The 19,360-nt window shown below is 40.7% G+C and overlaps 1 protein-coding gene across 8 annotated transcripts in view; it reads right to left on the bottom strand.

Annotated features, from left to right (window-relative positions):
* Positions 1-19,360, bottom strand: part of LOC106083888 (RNA binding protein fox-1 homolog 2) — a 776,024-nt gene that overhangs the window by 153,498 nt on the left and 603,166 nt on the right. For all 8 annotated transcript variants that reach the window (XM_059370360.1, XM_059370351.1, XM_059370355.1 and 5 more), the window contains exon 4: positions 16,647-16,700. In XM_059370360.1, the coding sequence (XP_059226343.1) occupies positions 16,647-16,700 (54 nt within the window). The remainder of the gene's footprint in view (positions 1-16,646; positions 16,701-19,360) is intronic.

Raw genomic sequence — 19,360 nt, 5'->3', positions numbered from 1 at the left:
TACACGGTTGAGTACATCCACACCGAGCATCGAAATGACCTCCCTACGACTTTTGGTGGCACATGAACAGACAACAAAATCCAAGGATTTGTTTACCTCGATGGTTGTTTTCAACTTTTGGGGACAAGTTGCAACAACACAACACAGGGGTACGTGGCGAAGCCCAGGATGAGAGCATACAAAAGGGAGTTGCAAAGAGAACTCGAGACAGTCAACGAAAGAGCCAGAAGCCGTGCAGACGTGGTGAGTAGGGTGAATTAAGAGTTCCTTACTGCCTCAAACATATTAGGGTGTGCCCATTCATCGCGTAGTGCCTAGTGTTAACATAGAGCCCTCTTAGCTTTGTGATTTCGAGTGAACAGTGTCGTACATTGGAGTGTACCTTCTTGCCACCGCGCCCGAAACAACCCCTTTTTTTCAACGGAGCTCCCTCTCTCGCCTCCTTGTGCCGTCATCTAGTAAATCTGAACTAGGGTGTGACTCCTAGCCACCAAACCGAGAATTGTGTCGTATAATTAGTTGTGCCTCTTTGCCACTCTCTTGGCACCGCGCTCGAAGCTCCCCCTTATTACCTCCTCGTGCCGTCACCTAATGAACCCCAACATTGCTGTGTACTAGGCTGTGCCTACTGGCTACCAAATCGTGTATTGTGTCGTATGATAGGGTGTGCCTCCTTGTCATTCTCTTGCCACCGAGCTCGAACCCCGGAAGGCCCTCTCTCGTGATGTTTCCCTGTGGACTCGAACAGTGTCGTGTATTAGGGTTTGCCCTCTAGACACCAAACCGCATATAGCACCGTATATTAGGGTGTGACTTCTTTTGTTGATATATAAAAAATACCAAATCCGAAGACTTGTTGAAATAGAAAACTGTTTACAACTTTTGGGGACAAGTTACAAGAACACAACACAGGGGTAGGTGGCGAAGCCCAGGATGAAAAATATAAAAGGGAGTCGGACCGAGTACTTGACACAGTTAACGAAGTAGCCATAAGGCGTGGACCCATAGAGTGAATTAAGAGTTCCTTATTGCCTCAAACTTATTAGGGTGTGCCCATTCATTGCGTTGTGCCTAGTGTAAACAATGTGCCCTCTTGGGTGTCGGACCGAGTACTTGACACAGTTAACGAAGTACCCATAAGGCGTGGACCCATAGAGTGAATTAAGAATTCCTTACTGCCTCAAACTTATTAGGGTGTGCCCATTCATCGCGTGGTGCCTAGTGTAAACAATGTGCCCTCTTGGCACAAAGATTTGTGATCGCGAATGAACAGCGTCGCATTCTAGAGTGTACTTCCTTGCCACCGCGACCGAACCCCCACTCTTTTTTTCCCACGGAGTGCCCTCTCTCGCCTCCTCCTGCAGATACCTAGTAAATCCGAACAGTGCTGTGTATTAGGCTGTGCCTACTTGCTACCAAACCGCGTATTTTGTCGTATAATAGGGTGTGCCTACTTGACACTCTTTGCCACCGCGCCGAACCCCGGAGTGCCCTTTCTCATGCTGTTTCCCTGTGGACCCGAATAGTGTCGTGTATTAGGATTTGCCTTCTGGGCACCAAACCTCATATAAAGGGTGATTTTTTTGAGGTTAGGATTTTCATGCATTAGTATTTGACAGATCACGTGGGATTTCAGACATGGTGTCAAAGAGAAAGATGCTCAGTATGCTTTGACATTTCAGCATGAATAGACTTACTAACGAGCAACGCTTGCAAATCATTGAATTTTATTACCAAAATCAGTGTTCGGTTCGAAATGTGTTCATTCACCGTAACGTTGCGTCCAACAGCATCTTTGAAAAAATACGGTCCAATGATTCCACCAGCGTACAAAACACACCAAACAGTGCATTTTTCGGGATGCATGGGCAGTTCTTGAACGGCTTCTGGTTGCTCTTCACTCCAAATGCGGCAATTTTGCTTATTTACGTAGCCATTCAACCAGAAATGAGCCTCATCGCTGAACAAAATTTGTCGATAAAAAGGGGATTTTCTGCCAACTTTTCTAGGGCCCATTCACTGAAAATGATTTGCAAGCGTTGCTCGTTAGTAAGTCTATTCATGATGAAATGTCAAAGCATACTGAGCATCTTTCTCTTTGACACCATGTCTGAAATCCCACGTGATCTGTCAAATACTAATGCATGAAAATCCTAACCTCAAAAAAATCACCCTTTAGTACCGTAAATTAGGGTGTGACTTCTTTTGTTGACATTTAAAAAAGGGTAATTTTTTTAGCTATTATCTTTTTGGCAATACTAGTTTAAACAGCTCACGCACGTTTCGTCTTTTGTTTCACTCTCAAACATTTTCAGTTTGTTCTATATTTTAACAATGAATCGTCTTACAAACGAACAACGTTTACAGTAAATGAATTTTTTTTTTGAAAATGCGTGCTCTTTTAAGAAAGTTCATCGCGCGCTTCTTTCATTGAACGACGAAGCACACAGCACATGAAACAATGGACTTGTTGAGAAGAGAGTTCGGTGAAAATTTTATTTCAAGTTCGGGATCGGTCAATTGGCCGTCGAGATTGTGCGATTTAACGCCTTTGGGGCTATGTTAAAGCTCTTGTCTATACAGACAAGCCTCACTTGAAGCATTTATTTGTGAGATATTGGCCGAAATGTTGGAAAGGCACATTGAGGCACAATCACGGTCAACATTTGCATGAAATAATCTTCAAACAATAAATTATATGGATCGTACTATCGATTCACATAAAGATTTTATGCATTTTTCTGAAATTAATGCGCTTTTCTTTTTGAAAAACTTTCCTATAGCTCTTACAAAATCACCCTCTAAAAAGACCGATTAGGGCCGGCCTAATTCTTTTTCAGTGTTCTTCAGTGAAGTGTCCTGTATCAGTTTCAACTGCACGAACTTCAACCCAATTCAATGTTTTGATTATTTTGTAAAAAAATAATTTTTTGGCCTCTGTTTGGAAACAGGGTTAAAAACTCCTTTAAATTAGGATTCTAGCATATCAAAATATTCAACAAAAATATTCGCCGTAAAATTCTACTAAAGTCTACGGAATACACCAAAACTCAAAATTTAACATAAACATCGGAAATCGGTAAAACGGAAAACAGGATCCAAGGATAAAATCGTAAGTTGAAGTAAACGCCTTTTACAGGCTTAAGAACTCAAATCTAGATATTGGTTTATATGGGAGCTATATCAGGTTATGCACCGATTTGGACTATACTTGGCAGCATTTAGAGAATCATAGCAGAAGTCTTTGTGAAAACTTTCAGCCAAATGGGATAATAATTACACCCTCTGGAGGCTCAAGATGTCAAATCGGGAGATTGGTTTATATGGGGCTATAAATGACAGATGTCATCATGCAAAATTTCAGACAAATCGGGTAATATTTGCAACCTCTGGTGACTCAAGAACTCAAGAACTAGACCAATTTTAACGATTCTCCGATTGTTTTTTCTATATTACACTCAAATATACCTCTATGCAGAAGCTCCAGCGAAGAATGTCTTTTCAAGGCGAGCACTGTGGTACACGCAAACCGTGGTGAAAAACATCCGGTAACTTGGTGTCAGAGATTGGAGAAGAAGTGCAGAGGATCGAGGCGCTTGGAAAGCTGTTCTTAGTTTGGTTAATGGAACAAATTTTCTGTCAGGGCCAATTAAAGTAAAAGTAAGTAAAATTGACCGTCTCCGTTTTAAAGATCATGATATGTGAATCTGCACCTAAAATATTTGAACTCTGCACAGTACATCCACCAGTGGAGTTTGAAGAAGTATATGGTCGACATTGTCGCCATAATGTAGTCACTTACGCAAGGAGTTGGCTGTAATTTGGCATTTTCCATAGGAAACCATCTTTAATTATGGCTTCATATAAAGATACTAGGTAACCTAGGTAACTTAAATGCCTAGAATTTCGGGTTTTCGGTGGGTAGAAACCTTACTTTTTCCAGGTGCTTTCAAATGCCAATTAAACAATCTCCCATTTCTTTTAAGACATTTAATACCTTATTTTCCTACAGAAAAAACCTCATATAGCTTTAACTTTCTTGACTGCGGCAGCCGGGCTGTTATATAATTTTTTTTTTTACAAAGAAAGTTATTTTATGATAAATAACAATTTTAAGATAAACTCCATCAATTCCATTTAAAGAATTTAACCATATTTCCCCCGTTGCATATAAAGCAATATCCTGTGATTTATTTTCAATTTCCTTTCGTTTTATTCTATTTTATACCACTCCATCCCACCAAAGTCGAACATGGAGTTTTTCTTTTTTTTTCTTCTAAACTTTTGAAAAATCTATTTAACGATATAAGTAACCAAGAGTCCTGCAAAGAAAAAGAGAAAAGACTAGCAAGGAAAATTGAATCGCTTGCCTAACGAGACGGCGATTCCTCAGCTGAAGAGTGTGGCGTATTAAGGGATATCAGTAACATTACTTGTGGTTGTTGTCAAGTGGTGTTTTCTTTTGCTTAGCTCCTAGTACTTGGGTTAAAGTTTGTACTAAAATTGCCTTGAAGGTCTTGTTGTCTCGCACACCACTGGCTGCCAGTGAGTTAGTTATTCAACTCTTACACTGTGCCACTATTTGAAATAGGATTAAACGCACGCATAAAGCTCGCTACTCGTGCAGATTCATAGAAAGCCAGCAAGAGCATTTACTTCAAAACGTCTACACCGGAAATTGATTTATTTCCTTTGGTATTTTGTTGTTGTTGTAGTTGTTGTTATATTTATATTTTTCTTTTTGCATCAACAACTTTTTCTTTTTATGCTTTCGTTGTATTGCTCTCAACGAGTTTACCATTATCTTTCTCTTTCATTCTTCGGATGAGACGATATTGGTGTGTAAAGTTGCTTTTGCTAAGAACATTTCTATTTAAAATTTTATTTCTGCTGCTGAAATGAAGTGTTGAAAGAAGCCCCATCAGGGCCATAATGTAAAGTATTCGCCTATAATGATCAACGTTTTACGAGGGCTGCTGCAAAAATGTTTGGCCTTATAATGAAAATCAAAATTTTTATCATCAAAAATGGTTCTAGGGGTTTTCAAAGTATCCTCCAGCATGTTTTATACACTCTTGCGTAAGCTCAAATCAATTTTCCAAGCACTATTTCCACTCTGATTGAGACTCTTGAAAGAACATGGTTTTTGAATGATTCAACAGCATTCCCTGGCGACAAAAATCATTGAGAACGCATTTTTATACCCACCACCAAAGGACAGGGGTATATTCATTTTGTCATTCCGTTTGCAACACATCGAAATATCCATTGCCGACCCCATCAAGTATTGATCAGCGTATAAATCTAAGACGATCTAGCCATGTCCGTCCGTCTGTCTGTTGAAATCACGCTACAGTCTTTAAAAATAGAGACATTGAGCTGAAACTTTGCACATGCTTTTTTTTCCAAAGGCAGATGGGCTATGTCGGACTATATCTTGATATAGCCCCCATATAGACCGATCCTCCGATTTAAGGTCTTAGGCTCATAAAGGCCACATTTGTTATCCGATTATTGGGCCAGTCGACATCTTTTTCAATTTGGCCCAGATTGGTCAAGATTTGGATATAACTGCCATATAGACCGATCTCTCGATTAAAGGTTTTGGGCCCATAAGAGGCACTTTTATTGTCCGATTTCGACGAAATTTGGGACAGTTAGTTATGGTAGGCCCCTCGACATCTTTCTGTAATATGGCACAGATCGGTCGAGATTTGGATATAGCTACCATATAGACCGATCTCTAGATTTAAGGTCTAAGGCCCATAAGAGACGCATTTATTGTCCGATGTCGCCAAAATTTGGGACAGTGAGTTATGTTAGGCCCTTCAACATCTTTCTTCAAGTTGGCCCATATCGGTCCAGATTTGGATATAGCTGCCATACAGATAGATCTCTCGATCTCTCTGTCCGTCTGTATGTTGAAATCACGTTTTGCTTTAGTGTTTCCCAAACATTCCATTGCGGAACAAATTAGAGCGAAAGCAACTTCTCACAATATAAATTGAGTGCTGCCCAATTAAAATTTAAGCTCAATGATAAGGGGACCTCCTGTTTTATGCCAAGTCCGAACGGCGTGTCACTGAAAAGTGACACCCCTTGGTTGAGAAGTTGTACATGGCTGAAATACTCACAAATGTCGCCAGCATTTGGTAAGGGGATAACCACCGCAGAAAAATGTTTTAATGTGTTCTCGCAAGCAGGATTTGAACACGGGCGCTTGGGGACGATAGGCGAGCATGCTAACCTATGCACCAATAGAGATATTAAGTTAAAACTTTGCACACATTCTGTTTTTTGTCTATAAGCAGGTTAAGTTCGAAGATGGGCTATATCGGACTATATCTTGATATAGCCCCTATATATTGGGTTGCCCAAAAAGTAATTGCGGAATTTTTAAAAGAAAGTAAATGCATTTTTAATAAAACTTAGAATGAACTTTAATCAAATATACTTTTTTTACACTTTTTTTCTAAGGCAAGCTAAAAGTAACAGCTGATAACTGACAGAAGAAAGAATGCAATTACAGTCACAAGCTGTGAAAAAATTTGTCAACGCCGACTATATGAAAAATCCGCAATTACTTTTTGGGCAACCCAATAGATCGATCCGCCGATTTAGGATCTTAGGCCCATAAAAGCCACATTTACTATCCGATTTTGCTAAAATTTGGGACAGTGAGTTGTTTTAGGCCTTTCGACACATATCTGTAATTTCGCTCCGATCGGTCCAGATTTGGATATAACTACCATATAGACCGATCTCTCGATTTAAGGTTTTGGGCCCTTAAGAGGCACATTTACTGTCCGATTTTGACTAAATTTGGGGCAGTGAGTTATGGTGGGCCCCTCGACATCTTTCTGCAATATGGCACAGATCGGTCGAGGTTTGGATATAGCTACCATATAGACCGATCTCTAGATTTAAGGTCTAGGGCCCATAAGAGGCGCATTTATTGTCCGATTTTGACAAAATTTGGGACAGTAAGTTAAGTTAGGCCCCTCGACATCTCTCTGCAATTTGGCCCATGTCGGTCCAGATTTAAATATAGCTGCAATACTGACCGATCTCTCGATTTAAGGTTTTGGGCCTATAAAAGGCGTATTTATTTCCCGATTTTGCCAAAACTTGGGACAGCGAGTTGTGATAGGCCCGAAGGTATATTTTTGCAATATGGCCCAGATCGATCCAGATTTGCATATAGCTGCCTTATAAACCGATCTCTCGATTTAAGGTCTTGGTCCCAAAAGAGGCGCATTTATCGTCCGATTTCGACGAAATTTGGGACATTGAGTTATGGTAGGGCCCTCGACATCTTTCTGCAATATGGCACAGATCGGTAGAGATTTGGATATAGCTACCATATAGACCGATTTCTCGATTTAAGGTCTTGGCCCCATAAAAGGTGCATTTTTTTTTCGCGATTTTGCCAAAACTTGGGGCACTGAGTTGTGTTAGGCCCTTCGACACCCCTTTTCAATTTGGCCCAGATCAGTTCAGATTTGGATATAGCTGCCATATAGACCGATCTCTCCATGTTAAGTCTTGACCCCATAAAAGGCGCATTTATAATCTGATTTCGCTGAAATTTTAGAAAGTGACTTATGTTAGGCTTTTCGACGTCCGATCTATATTTGGATATGGCTACCAAAAAGACCAATATTTTTTTCGGCCCGGCCTTACTTGTTGATTTTATTTTAGTTTGTTCTCCTTCTATCAACCCCATCATAAATTGAGCAGCAGCAATTTTCAGCAAACAACGGACCTTTCAGCAGACAACCTGTTGTTCTCAAATTAAAAACATTTTGCTATTACAGCAGAACTACTGCGGTAATAGTAGACAAAACAAGTAAAAGCGTGCTAAGTTCGGCCGGGTCGAATCTTGGGAACCTACCACCATGGTATCTGCTATTAAATTATACCCAAAAAATTTTGTTGAAGGGCGTAATTTTATTCTAGATACCAAACTTCTGTCAAACAAGCAAAAATTAAAGCTTCGAGCAAGGATGATCGAGAGATCGGTTTATATGGGAGCTATATCAGGTTATAGACTAATTTAAACCGTACTTGGCATAGTTATTGGATGTCACAACAGAACACCTTTATATGCGGTGTTCTGTTGTGACATCCAATAACTGTGTGAACTAAATCGGACAAAAACTGCTGTTTGTAAGGGCTCAAGAAGTCAAATCGGGAGATCGGTTTATATGGGAGCTATGTCCAAATTTGAACTGATATGGCCCATTTGCAGTCTCCAACGAACTACATTAATAATAAAATCAAAATTTCAAGCGGCTAGCTTTACGAGTTCCACCGCTATAGTGGTTTTGACAGACGGAAGGACAGACGGACATGGCTAAATCGACTCTGAACGTGGAGACGATCAAGAATATCGGGTCTTAGACGAATATTTCGAGGTGTTACAAACAGAATGACTAGATTAGTATACCCCCATCCTATAGTGGTGGGTATAATTAACAATCAGTAGACAGTGTATGCTAACATCAGAAGACCATTTTCTATGAGTCCATTTTAGGTACTTGCTACTGACTAAGATTTTCTTTTTCTACGTTACTTTTTAGTATTTAGAGCGCACAACAAGCCGAATACTGGCTTAGGTGTATGTCCATAGTGGCATGTGAACCTTAGGATAACGGGAAGAGGGATTTTTGACAGGTTTGAAGCATATTTTTTCTAATGTCGCTATTAGATATTTTTTCACTAACTTTGAGAAAGTTTCCATCGCTTGACATGTACAGCAGGCGATAAGCAGAACAAGTAAAAACGTGCTAAATTCGTCCGGGCCGAATTTTGTATAGCCTCTACCATGGATTGCATTTGTCGAGTTCTTTTCCCGGTAACTCTTTTTAGGCAAACAAAGGATAATAGCAAATAATTGCTATGCTATTGGAACTATATCAAGTTATGGTGCGATTCGGACCATAATTTTACTGAATTAGAAGTCAGTGTGTACAATTTCAGCCAATTCGAATAAAAATTACGTCCTTTATGGGCTCAAGTGGTGAAATAGGGAGATTGGTTTGTAAAGGAGCTGTATCAGGCTATAGACAGATTCAGACCATATTTGACACGTATGTTGAAGGTCATGGGAGAAGCCACTGTACAAAAGTTCAGCCAAATGGGATAAGAATGCGCCCTCTCAAGAAGTCGAGATTCAAGATCGGTTTATATATTATCAGGTTTTGGACTGAAGTCAACTATACTTAGCACAGTAGTTGGAAGTACGAAACACGTCATGCAAAATTTCAGCCAAATCGGATAGGAATTCCGCCGTCTAGAGGCTCAAGAGTCAAGATCCCAGATCGGCTTATATGACAGCTATATCAGGTTATGAACCGATTTCAACCATACTTAGTACAGTTGTTGAAAATCCTTAAAAAAAAACCTCATGCAAAATTTCAGCCAAATCGTATAAGAATTATGCCCTCTAGTTGCTCAAGAAGTCAAGACTCAAGTTTGGTTTATATGGCAGCTATATTAGGTTATGGACCGATTTGAACTATACTTGGCACGGTTTTTGGAAGTCATGACGAGACAAGTAGTGCAAAATTTCAGCCAAATCGGATAGACTCAAAAACGTCTAAACCGATTACCTTGAAATTTTCACAGATTGTGTAGATTGCTCTGAAAGAAAACACTGTCTATAAAATTTGTTGATATCTGGAGGGGGGCGGACCCTCCCCCTTACCCCAAAAGTACTACCCAAAAGTAATAGGGGACCGTTCGGGACACTATGGGATTCAAATGAAACGTATTCAGGAGTAGAGTACGAATTGCATAATAAATGTTGGGTCCAAGTACCTGGGGGGCCACCCAAGCCCCAAAACCCCTTAAAATAGGTTTATTTGGCGATAATGACAACGTGGGGCTTAAATGAAAGGTATTTGCGAGTAGATTACGAATATGATCACGAAATAGGAATAAGCTTTATAATTTATTGATAACGAAAAGGGGCGGACCCTCCTCCGCCGTTGCCCCAAAAACACCACCCAGAATCAAAAGTGGACCGATAAGGACAATATGGGTATCAAATGAAAAGTATGCGGGAGAAGATAACGAATCTGGCATACAAATTCATGTCGAAGTATAGGGGGTCACCCCACCCCCACCCCCAAAATGGGCACATTAACCAATCACGGATATATGGGACTCGGTTTGTTTGTTCGGTATAGCCTGAAAAACGGCAGAACTGATTTGCTCGAAATTTTCGCATATTGTGTAGGTTGGTCTGGAAGGAAACATAGGCTATATAATTTTTCGGTATCGGAGGGGGGACGGACCCTCCCCCTTATGCGACAAACACAACCCAAAATCAAAAGTGGACCGAATATAGGTATCAAATGAAAGGTATTAGGGAGTAGAATACGAATATGGTATTAATATTTGAGTCTAAGTACCCATCGGGCCGCCCCAACCCCAAAACTCCCTCAAACAGACATATTGCACGTTCATTTCAATATGGGACTCAAATGAAAGGTATTCGGGAGAAGTTTTCAAATCTGGCATACAAAATCAGATCAAAGTATAGGGGTTCAGGCCACCCCTCAAAAGCGCCATTAGACCCATTATGACTATACGATACTTGGCTGAACAAATTTTCTTACAATTTTTATAGATTGTGTACGTTTGTCTGCAAGAAAACATGGGCTATATACTTTTTAGATATTGGGTGGAGGAGGACCCTCCCCCATCCCCCAAAAACGCCACCCATATCCGAAAGTGATCCGATGGGCACAATAAGGGTATCAAATGAAAGGTATTGGAGATCGGAAAACGAATATGGTATAAAAATTTGGGTCCAAGTACCCAGCGGGCCCCTCAACCCCAAAACTTCTTTAAACAGATATTTTCGCAGTTAATGTCAATATGGGACTCAAATGAAAGGTATTAGGCAGTAGATTACAAATATGGCATAAAACATTAGGTCCAAGTAATGGGAGGTCACCCACCCCAAATACCCTCAAATGGGCATATTAGTCGACCATGGCTATATGGGACTCAAATGAAAGGTATTAGGGAGTAGATTACGAATATGACATTAAAATTTGCGTTCAAGTCTAGGCGGCGTTTTTCCCTCCTAAAGATACGTCAAATGGGTTATTTGACCCATTGTGAATATTGTGTGGGACTCAAATGAAAGGTATTTGAGTGTAGAAAACGAATTTGATATCCAATTTTGGAGCCAAGTGTTTTGGGGTACGCCCTAAAGCACCCCCTAAACTGAACTTCATTTTCGTTAGGAATAAAGAACGAATTTGATATCTATTTTCAGTGCAAAGTGCCGGTGGCCGCCCCAGCCCCAAAACACCCTCCAAACGGTTCATATTTGCCGGCCATGGCAATATGGGGCTCAAATTAAAGGGATTTGGAAGTGCAGCACCAATTTGATATCCATATTTGAGTCGAAATGTTTGAAGTGCCATCCCTCCCCTAATGAGAACATTCCCCAAGGAAGAACATTACCACTAGGAACCGAGAAGGGGCAAATTCTCACACATCAATGAGTGCTTTCCGATTTAAACTCAATAATAAGGGACCTATGGCCGCGTGCGAATGGCGTCCCGCAGTGCGACACCTCCGTGGGAAAATTTTTTAAATGACCATGCATGGCAATAAACACCGCATTGCCCGATGTTCTCGCTAGGATTCCAACGCGTTCAGCGTCATAGACTACAATGGCACGAATTCGATATGCGCATTCAGGGCGAAGTGTCCCCATCATAAAAAGATATTAGAGAGTGCGGAGCGGGCCCGGTTCGTCTAGTGTCCTATAAGAACTAGAAATTGTTACAACCGCCACGTGGGGTATGAGTATAGCTTTTATTTCTTCTGAGGTCAATGCTAAGGTCTCCTCTCCCTTTTCTTAGACACAAGAGTAACTATGTGGGGTACACAGCCTTGAGGCCAAAGTAGCCAGAATCATATTTCTAACAGAGTAAAGTAGGTATGGAGGAATCACATTGCGCCACGCCATGATCTCAGCGTATAGCAAGGCGGTGTTTTAGTGTCATCCTCTTCCGACTTGGCCTAACATAACCTTAAATGCTGCTTTATTTATTCTTTAATCATTACAACATTTATTTTGACGATCAACATTAAAGTTAGTTTTTTTTTGCTAGTGTTCTGTAGATTTGTGGTTGGTTGATGTTGTCAACATTATATGAACGGGAAATTACCTCAAAAACATACCTGGTGATGGAAAGAAAACTTAAACATATAATTTTCATGGAAATAATGGTATTGTATCCACAAAATTGGTTTTGTATGCCATTAAGTCAGTAAAATATTAAAATGAAATGGCTTAAGGGAACACACACACACACGCCCACACACACATAAAATGAAAAGGATTAAGAAAGCAATCTAATCATGTTTAAATAAAAGACAATAGAAACGTTATACCCGACAAAGGAATAAATTAATTTAGAATAAATACATTTGAGGGAAATTTCTTTCCAAGCTTGTTAAACATTAACGTATACCTGCATATAAAGGGTGATTTTTTTGAGGTTAGGATTTTCATGCATTAGTATTTGACAGATCACGTGGGATTTCAGACATGGTGTCAAAGAGAAAGATGCTCAGTATGCTTTGACATTTCATCATGAATAGACTTACTAACGAGCAACGCTTGCAAATCATTGAATTTTATTACCAAAATCAGTGTTCGGTTCGAAATGTGTTCATTCACCGTTCAGCGATGAGGCTCTTTCTGGTTGAATGGCTACGTAAATAAGCAAAATTGCCGCATTTGGAGTGAAGAGCAACCAGAAGCCGTTCAAGAACTGCCCATGCATCCCGAAAAATGCACTGTTTGGTGTGGTTTGTACGCTGGTGGAATCATTGGACCGTATTTTTTCAAAGATGCTGTTGGACGCAACGTTACGGTGAATGAACACATTTCGAACCGAACACTGATTTTGGTAATAAAATTCTATGATTTGCAAGCGTTGCTCGTTAGTAAGTCTATTCATGATGAAATGTCAAAGCATACTGAGCATCTTTCTCTTTGACACCATGTCTGAAATCCCACGTGATCTGTCAAATACTAATGCATGAAAATCCTAACCTCAAAAAAATCACCCTTTATATATAGGGTAGAAATGTGTATGTAGATGGGTTTTGTAGCGGAGATTCCTTTTTTTCGAATAAGCGATGTGGTGAGATGATTTGGAAAAGCAAGCAAGGATTTTAATTTGAATTGGTACATGGCCCAAATTGCGCTTGATTTCTTTTTCATCTAAAATGGCTGCATCGATCTACCTGTAACGTTTCTTATAACAACTACAACTGCTGCTAGTGTCCGATGTTGGCGGCGAAGAGGATACCGCCGAAACAATCCCTGATGATGGTATAGAATGTTTACCTCCTAGTCCGAATGAGGTCCAAGTAGCAGTGACCCGACTAAAGAACAACAAGGCCGCAGGATCCGACGGGTTACCCGCTGAACTATTTAAGACCGGAGGCGACACGCTGATAAGGCGTATGCATCAGCTTATCTGCGCAATTTGGCTAGAAGAACACATATCCGATGATTGGAATCTCAGCATACTTTGTCCCGTACACAAGAAAGGAGACAAGACGGAATGTGCCAACTACAGAGGACTAAGTCTCCTCCCCATCGCATACAAGATACACTCTCGAGTGTACTGTGTGAAAGATTAAAACCTTACGTCAATGAGATAATTGGGCATTCCAAAACTATCTGGCCAAATCTAGACTTGAAGAAGTCTACAGCTTTGCTGTCATTGGCTATAACACACCTCTCGGTCATGGTGTCCGTCATGACGGGTCAGTGTCTTATCGACAAACATGCTGACAGACTGAAGGTCGCCAGCAACGACTTTTGCAGGAGTTGTAAGGATATCGAAGAAGAAGAGACTATAGAACACCTTCTGTGTGTGTATCTCGCACTAGCAGTCAGAATGAGTTCCACTTTAGGTTCTCATTTCTTTCGGAACCTGTCTGGGGTTTTTAACGCGATCTGGATGGTTCAACGGTAGGAACTAGAAGGCATCTTTCTTTTTCTGTTTCTGTGATATCGCAATGGACGAAAACGTCTAAGTGAGTCTGCCACTTAAACCTAACCTAACCTATGGAAAAAAACAAGTAAAAGTGAGCTCTTCGTGCTCAGTTCGGCTGGGCTGAATCTTCGGAATACACCATCATGGATTCTGCTAAAAACTTATACAAAATAAGTTGGAGGGCATAATTTTATTCTTCATACCAAACTTTTGTCAAACCAGTAAAAATTAAAGCTTCTAGGAACCAAGAGACCGGTTTATATGGGTGCAATATCAGGTTATAGACCGATTTGGACCGTTCTTGGCACCAGAACACCACGTGCAAAATTCTAACCAAATCGGACAAAAATTGTGACTTCAGGGGGCTCAAGAAGTAATATACGATTACAAGAAGTATTAAAATACGATTTGGACCGTACTTGGCACATTTGCTGGAAATCAATACAAAACACTGCATGCAAAATTTCACCCAAATCGGACAAAAATTGCGGCTTCCAGGGGCTCAAGAAATCAAATCGGGAGATCGGTTTATGTGGGAGCTATATCAGGTTACAGTTGCTGGAAATCAATCCAAAACACTGCATGCAAAATTTCAGCCAAATTGGACAAAAATTGCGGCTTCCAGGGGCCCAAGAAGTCAAATCGGGAGATCGTTTTATATGGGAGCTATATCAGGTTATGGAGCAATTTTTAACTTACTTAGTAGAGTTGTTGGAAGTCTTAACAGAACACTACGTGCAAAATTTCAGTCAAATCGGACAAAAATTTGAACCGTACTTGGCACAGTTGCTGGAAATCAATCCAAAACACTGCATGCAAAATTTCAGCCAAATTGGACAAAAATTGCGGCTTCCAGGGGCCCAAGAAGTCAAATCGGGAGATCGTTTTATATGGGAGCTATATCAGGTTATGGAGCAATTTTTAACTTACTTGGTAGAGTTGTTGGAAGTCTTAACAGAACACTACGTGCAAAATTTCAGTCAAATCGGACAAAAATTGCGGCTTCCAGGGGCTCAAGAAGTCAAATCGGGAGATCGGTTTATATGGAAGCTATATCAGGTTATGGACTGATTTGGATCGTACTTGGCACAATTGTTGGGAGTCTTAACAGAACATGGTATGCAAAATGTCAATCCAATTGGACAAAAACTGCGGTTTCCAGGGGATCAAGACGCTTTGTCAGGTTATAGACCGATTTGAAGCATATTTGGCGAAGTTATTGGAATTCATAACAGAACATTGCATGCAAAATTTCAGCCAAATCGGAAAAAAATTGCGGCTTCCAGGGTTACGTTCAATAATGTCACGTTTATGGCTAACGTTTGATATGCTGAAGCGAAACATTACACAGTTATAAGAAAATAACAACGTCATAATAAAAGTATTTTGTTTGCCGCAAAAATTTCCCAAACGTTTTATTTTTTTTTTTTGCGTTTAGTCACATTCCGTGTCCTGAGAAAGTCGGTGATGGTTTAATCGTCGGCTTCCTGTTCGTTAGGCTGTATTGAGTCTCCCGTCACTGCACTGCCTGATGCCTCAATATGAGGATGTTTGCCCACCGTCTTCCCAAACGTGAAAAAGACAGCCAAACTTGTCATGGAGACTTTTTGAAGTTCTACCATAGTGGAGCGCATTGTGGCGCAGAGGTTAGCATGTCCGCTTATGACGCTGAACGCCTGGGTTCGAATCGTGGGAAGGCCATCAGAAAAAATTCTTCAGCGGTGGTTTTTCCCACCTAATGCTGGCAACATTTGTGAGGTACTAGGCCATGGAAAACTTCTCTCCAAAGAGGTGTTGCACTGCGGCACGCCGTTCGGACTCGGCTATAAAAAGGAGGCCCCTTAGCATTGAGCTTAAACTTGAAGCGGATTGCACTCATTGATATGTGAGAAGTATTCCCCTGTTCCCTAGTGGAATGTTCAAGGGCAAAGAGTCATGACACGAAGAGTCATTTTCCACTTTCTTCTTTGCTCTTTGTTTTGCTCTCTTCAGACTTTCACCGTGTTTTTCTATCACGAATTCGCTACCCCATCGTTTGATGAATGCACTCGCCTTTGTGAGGTGGAGGATATCAAACTTTATCACCAGCTTAAGCTTTGAGACCACCCAGGAAGTGTGAATATTTGTCCTTCCTGGTTTAGTATCTGCCCGTTAAGGACATCAACGTTTGAAACACAAACAACAAAATTTTCTATAGACTGTTGTCATTCAAACGACAACACATTTAATTTTGCTCCATAAATATGAATAATAATCTCTGAAATTGAATCTGCTAATTTAATTCAAAAGCTTTCGTTTAAACTTTCATTTCAACCATTTTCCATCGTCATCATTATCGTCATAATTCTGGCAACGGCAGCAGCACAAATAAGCCAATCTAAAATTTATTATGCCATTCATTAGTCCGGGTGTTGGCACCTCCCAAGCAATTATCCTTCAAAATCCTTGTTTTTGTAGCATTTCGTTTGCATTGCCTCTCCCCACAAAAAAAAAAAAAAAAAGCTCATTAATTTTCAAATGCCTCCATAGAATGGTCGAAAATTTGCCATAATTGTTAATAAAAATGAGAGAAAAAACTTTTAAATTTACACAAGGACTTACCTTACTGCCACGTTCATTGAATATAATTTCCACATCCAAGATAGCGCCAAATTGCTGTAGGCCATACGGCGAAAAGAAAAAACACGAAAAGCGAAAACCAAATGCAATCAAATTTAAATGGCATCCAAAAAAAAAAAAAACAAAAAACACATGGCCGGAAAGTCAGTTAGTCGTCACCGTGAGCCAGCCACAGCCAAAAAGGAAATTTTAGCGTTATTGCCATAAAAACGTTTGAAAGCGCATTCCAAGCGGAGAGACCAAATGAAAACGATCATAAAAAATGTTCAATTTCAGCCGTATAAAGAGGGAGTGTGCACAGCCAGTTAGCCAAGAGTTATTTGCCAGGCATATGAGATTTGTTGTGTTTTTGGCAATAGGCGTCCGCCGACAAAGTGGTTGTAGACATGAAAGAAGAAAAATCAAATAAAAACACAGACAATTAAAAACCATTTTGTAAAATGAAAATTCTATGTGAAAATCTTAGATTCAATATGGTAGTTTCATAAAGTTTGATTATTGCTGTGGGAGCAGCAATATGCATTTAACTCCAGAGCCAACAAGGAGAAGAGCAAGTTGTTAAGTTTATTTAGCGGTAAGTGTTTCTATGTCTCTCCAATCCAAGACGTTGCCTTAAAATACTTATAAATTGCATAGGAATGTTAAGTTCGGCCGGACCAAATCTTGGGAACCCACCACCCACATAGCAAACTTCTGTCAGACCAGCAAAAATTAAAGCTTGTTTAATCTGATATAGAACTATCGGAGCTACAACAGGTTATAGACCGATTTGGACCGTACTAGAAAGTCGTTACAGAACACTACATGCAAAATATCAGCTAAATCGGCTTCCAGGGGCTCAAGAAGTCACATCGGGAGATCGGTTTATATGGGAACTATATAAGGCTATAGACCGATTTGGAACTCACTTGGCACAGCTAGGGGAAAGTATAACAGAACACCACGTGCGAAATTCTAGCCTTACTTACATACTTTAATTGGCTATGACAGAATATTTGTTCCACTAGCCGAACGTAGAATAGCGTTCCAAGCGCTTCGATCATCTGGGCTCATTCTAAAATCTCTGACACCAAGTTTTGAGGTATCTGCCACCACTTGATTTTCCCATTGGGCTTTTGGTCTTCCCGGTTTGCGTGTACCACCGTGTTTGCCTTCAAAAGACTACTTTGCTGGAGCTTCTTCACAACATGACCTAGCCAACGCTGACGTTGTATTTTGATGCGCGTAACTATGCTATCGTCGTCATACAGCTCATACAGCTCGTGGTTCATACGTCGCCTATATTCTCTACTAACGCAAACTGGTCCATATATTTAACGAAGAATCTTTCTCTCAAATACTCCAAGTACTGCCTCATCTTCTTTCACAAGTACCCATGCTTCAGAACCATATAACAGCACGGGTAGTATCAATGTCTTCTATAGTGTAATCTTCGTCTTTCGACAGGGTGCCTTGTTTCTAAACTGCTTACTTAGTCCAAAGTAGCATCTGTTTGCCAGTATTATTCTTCGCTTAATCTCAAAACTGGTGTCATTCGGTTACGGCGGTGCCGAGGTAGATAAAGTTATTGACTGTCCCAAAGTTGTGGTTCCCAGCTTACTCCATTTTCTTTATCTGCTCGGTTGTGCAAGGGAGTTTTGGGAGTTGAAACCATCCATTTCGTTTTATCGCCAATTACTACCAGACCCATTTTCACTGACTCTCTTACGATTCTTTCAAAGGCGGCAGTTACTACTTCCGGTGACCGACCTATGATATCGATGTCGTCGGCATAGGCGAGTAGCATGTGTTCTCTTGTGATAAGTGTGCCATATCTATTCACATCTGCATCTCGTATAATCTTCTCCAGCAGGATGTTAAAGAGATCACACAATAGCCTGTCTCCTTGTCTGAAACCTCGTTTGCTATTAAATGGTTCGGAGAGATTCTTTCTTATTCTTATTGAGGAACGCGTATCAGCAAGCGTCATCCTGCAGAGTCCTATTCATTTTGCAGGGATATCAAACTCAGACATGGCTTGAAATACCTTTGAACGTAAAGGAGTATCGAAGGCGGCTTTGTAGTCAACAAAGAGATGGTAGGTGTTGATTTGTCCTTCTCGGGTCTTTTCCAGCAATTGGCGCAGTGTGAATATCTGGTCTAGGGTGGATTTACCAGGTCTAAAGCAGCACTGATAGGGCCCAATTATCTCATTGATTTAAGGTTTTAATCATGCACACAGTACGCTCGGGAGTGTATCTTGTATGCGATGGGGAGGAGACTTATTCCTCTGTAGTTGGCACATTCCGTCTTGTCTCCTTTCCTGTGTACGGGACATAGTATGCTGAGGTTCCTCTTCTAGCCAGATTGCGCAAATAAGCTGATGCATACGCCTTATCAGCGTGTCGCCGCCGGTCTTAAATGGTTCGGCGGGTAACCCGTCGGCTCCTGCTGCCTTGTTGTTCTTTAATCGGGTCCCTGCTACTTGAACCACATTCTGACTAGGAGGTAAACATGCTATACCATCATCAGGGATTGGTTCTGCGGTATCCTCTTCGCCGCCAACGTCGGACACTAGCAGTTGGGTAAAATGTACTTTACATATCCTCAGCATGTTATCTGTGTAGAAAATATCCTTGATCTGCTCGTCTTTGTCTTCCGTTGGGGCATTGGCACAAATAAGGCTGATGTTGAAGAATTTTGCTTTTATGCGGATC

This window comes from Stomoxys calcitrans, chromosome 1 (genome assembly GCF_963082655.1).
Source record: "Stomoxys calcitrans chromosome 1, idStoCalc2.1, whole genome shotgun sequence".
NCBI lineage: Eukaryota > Metazoa > Arthropoda > Insecta > Diptera > Muscidae > Stomoxys > Stomoxys calcitrans.
This window is presented reverse-complemented; position numbering and strand designations above follow the sequence as displayed.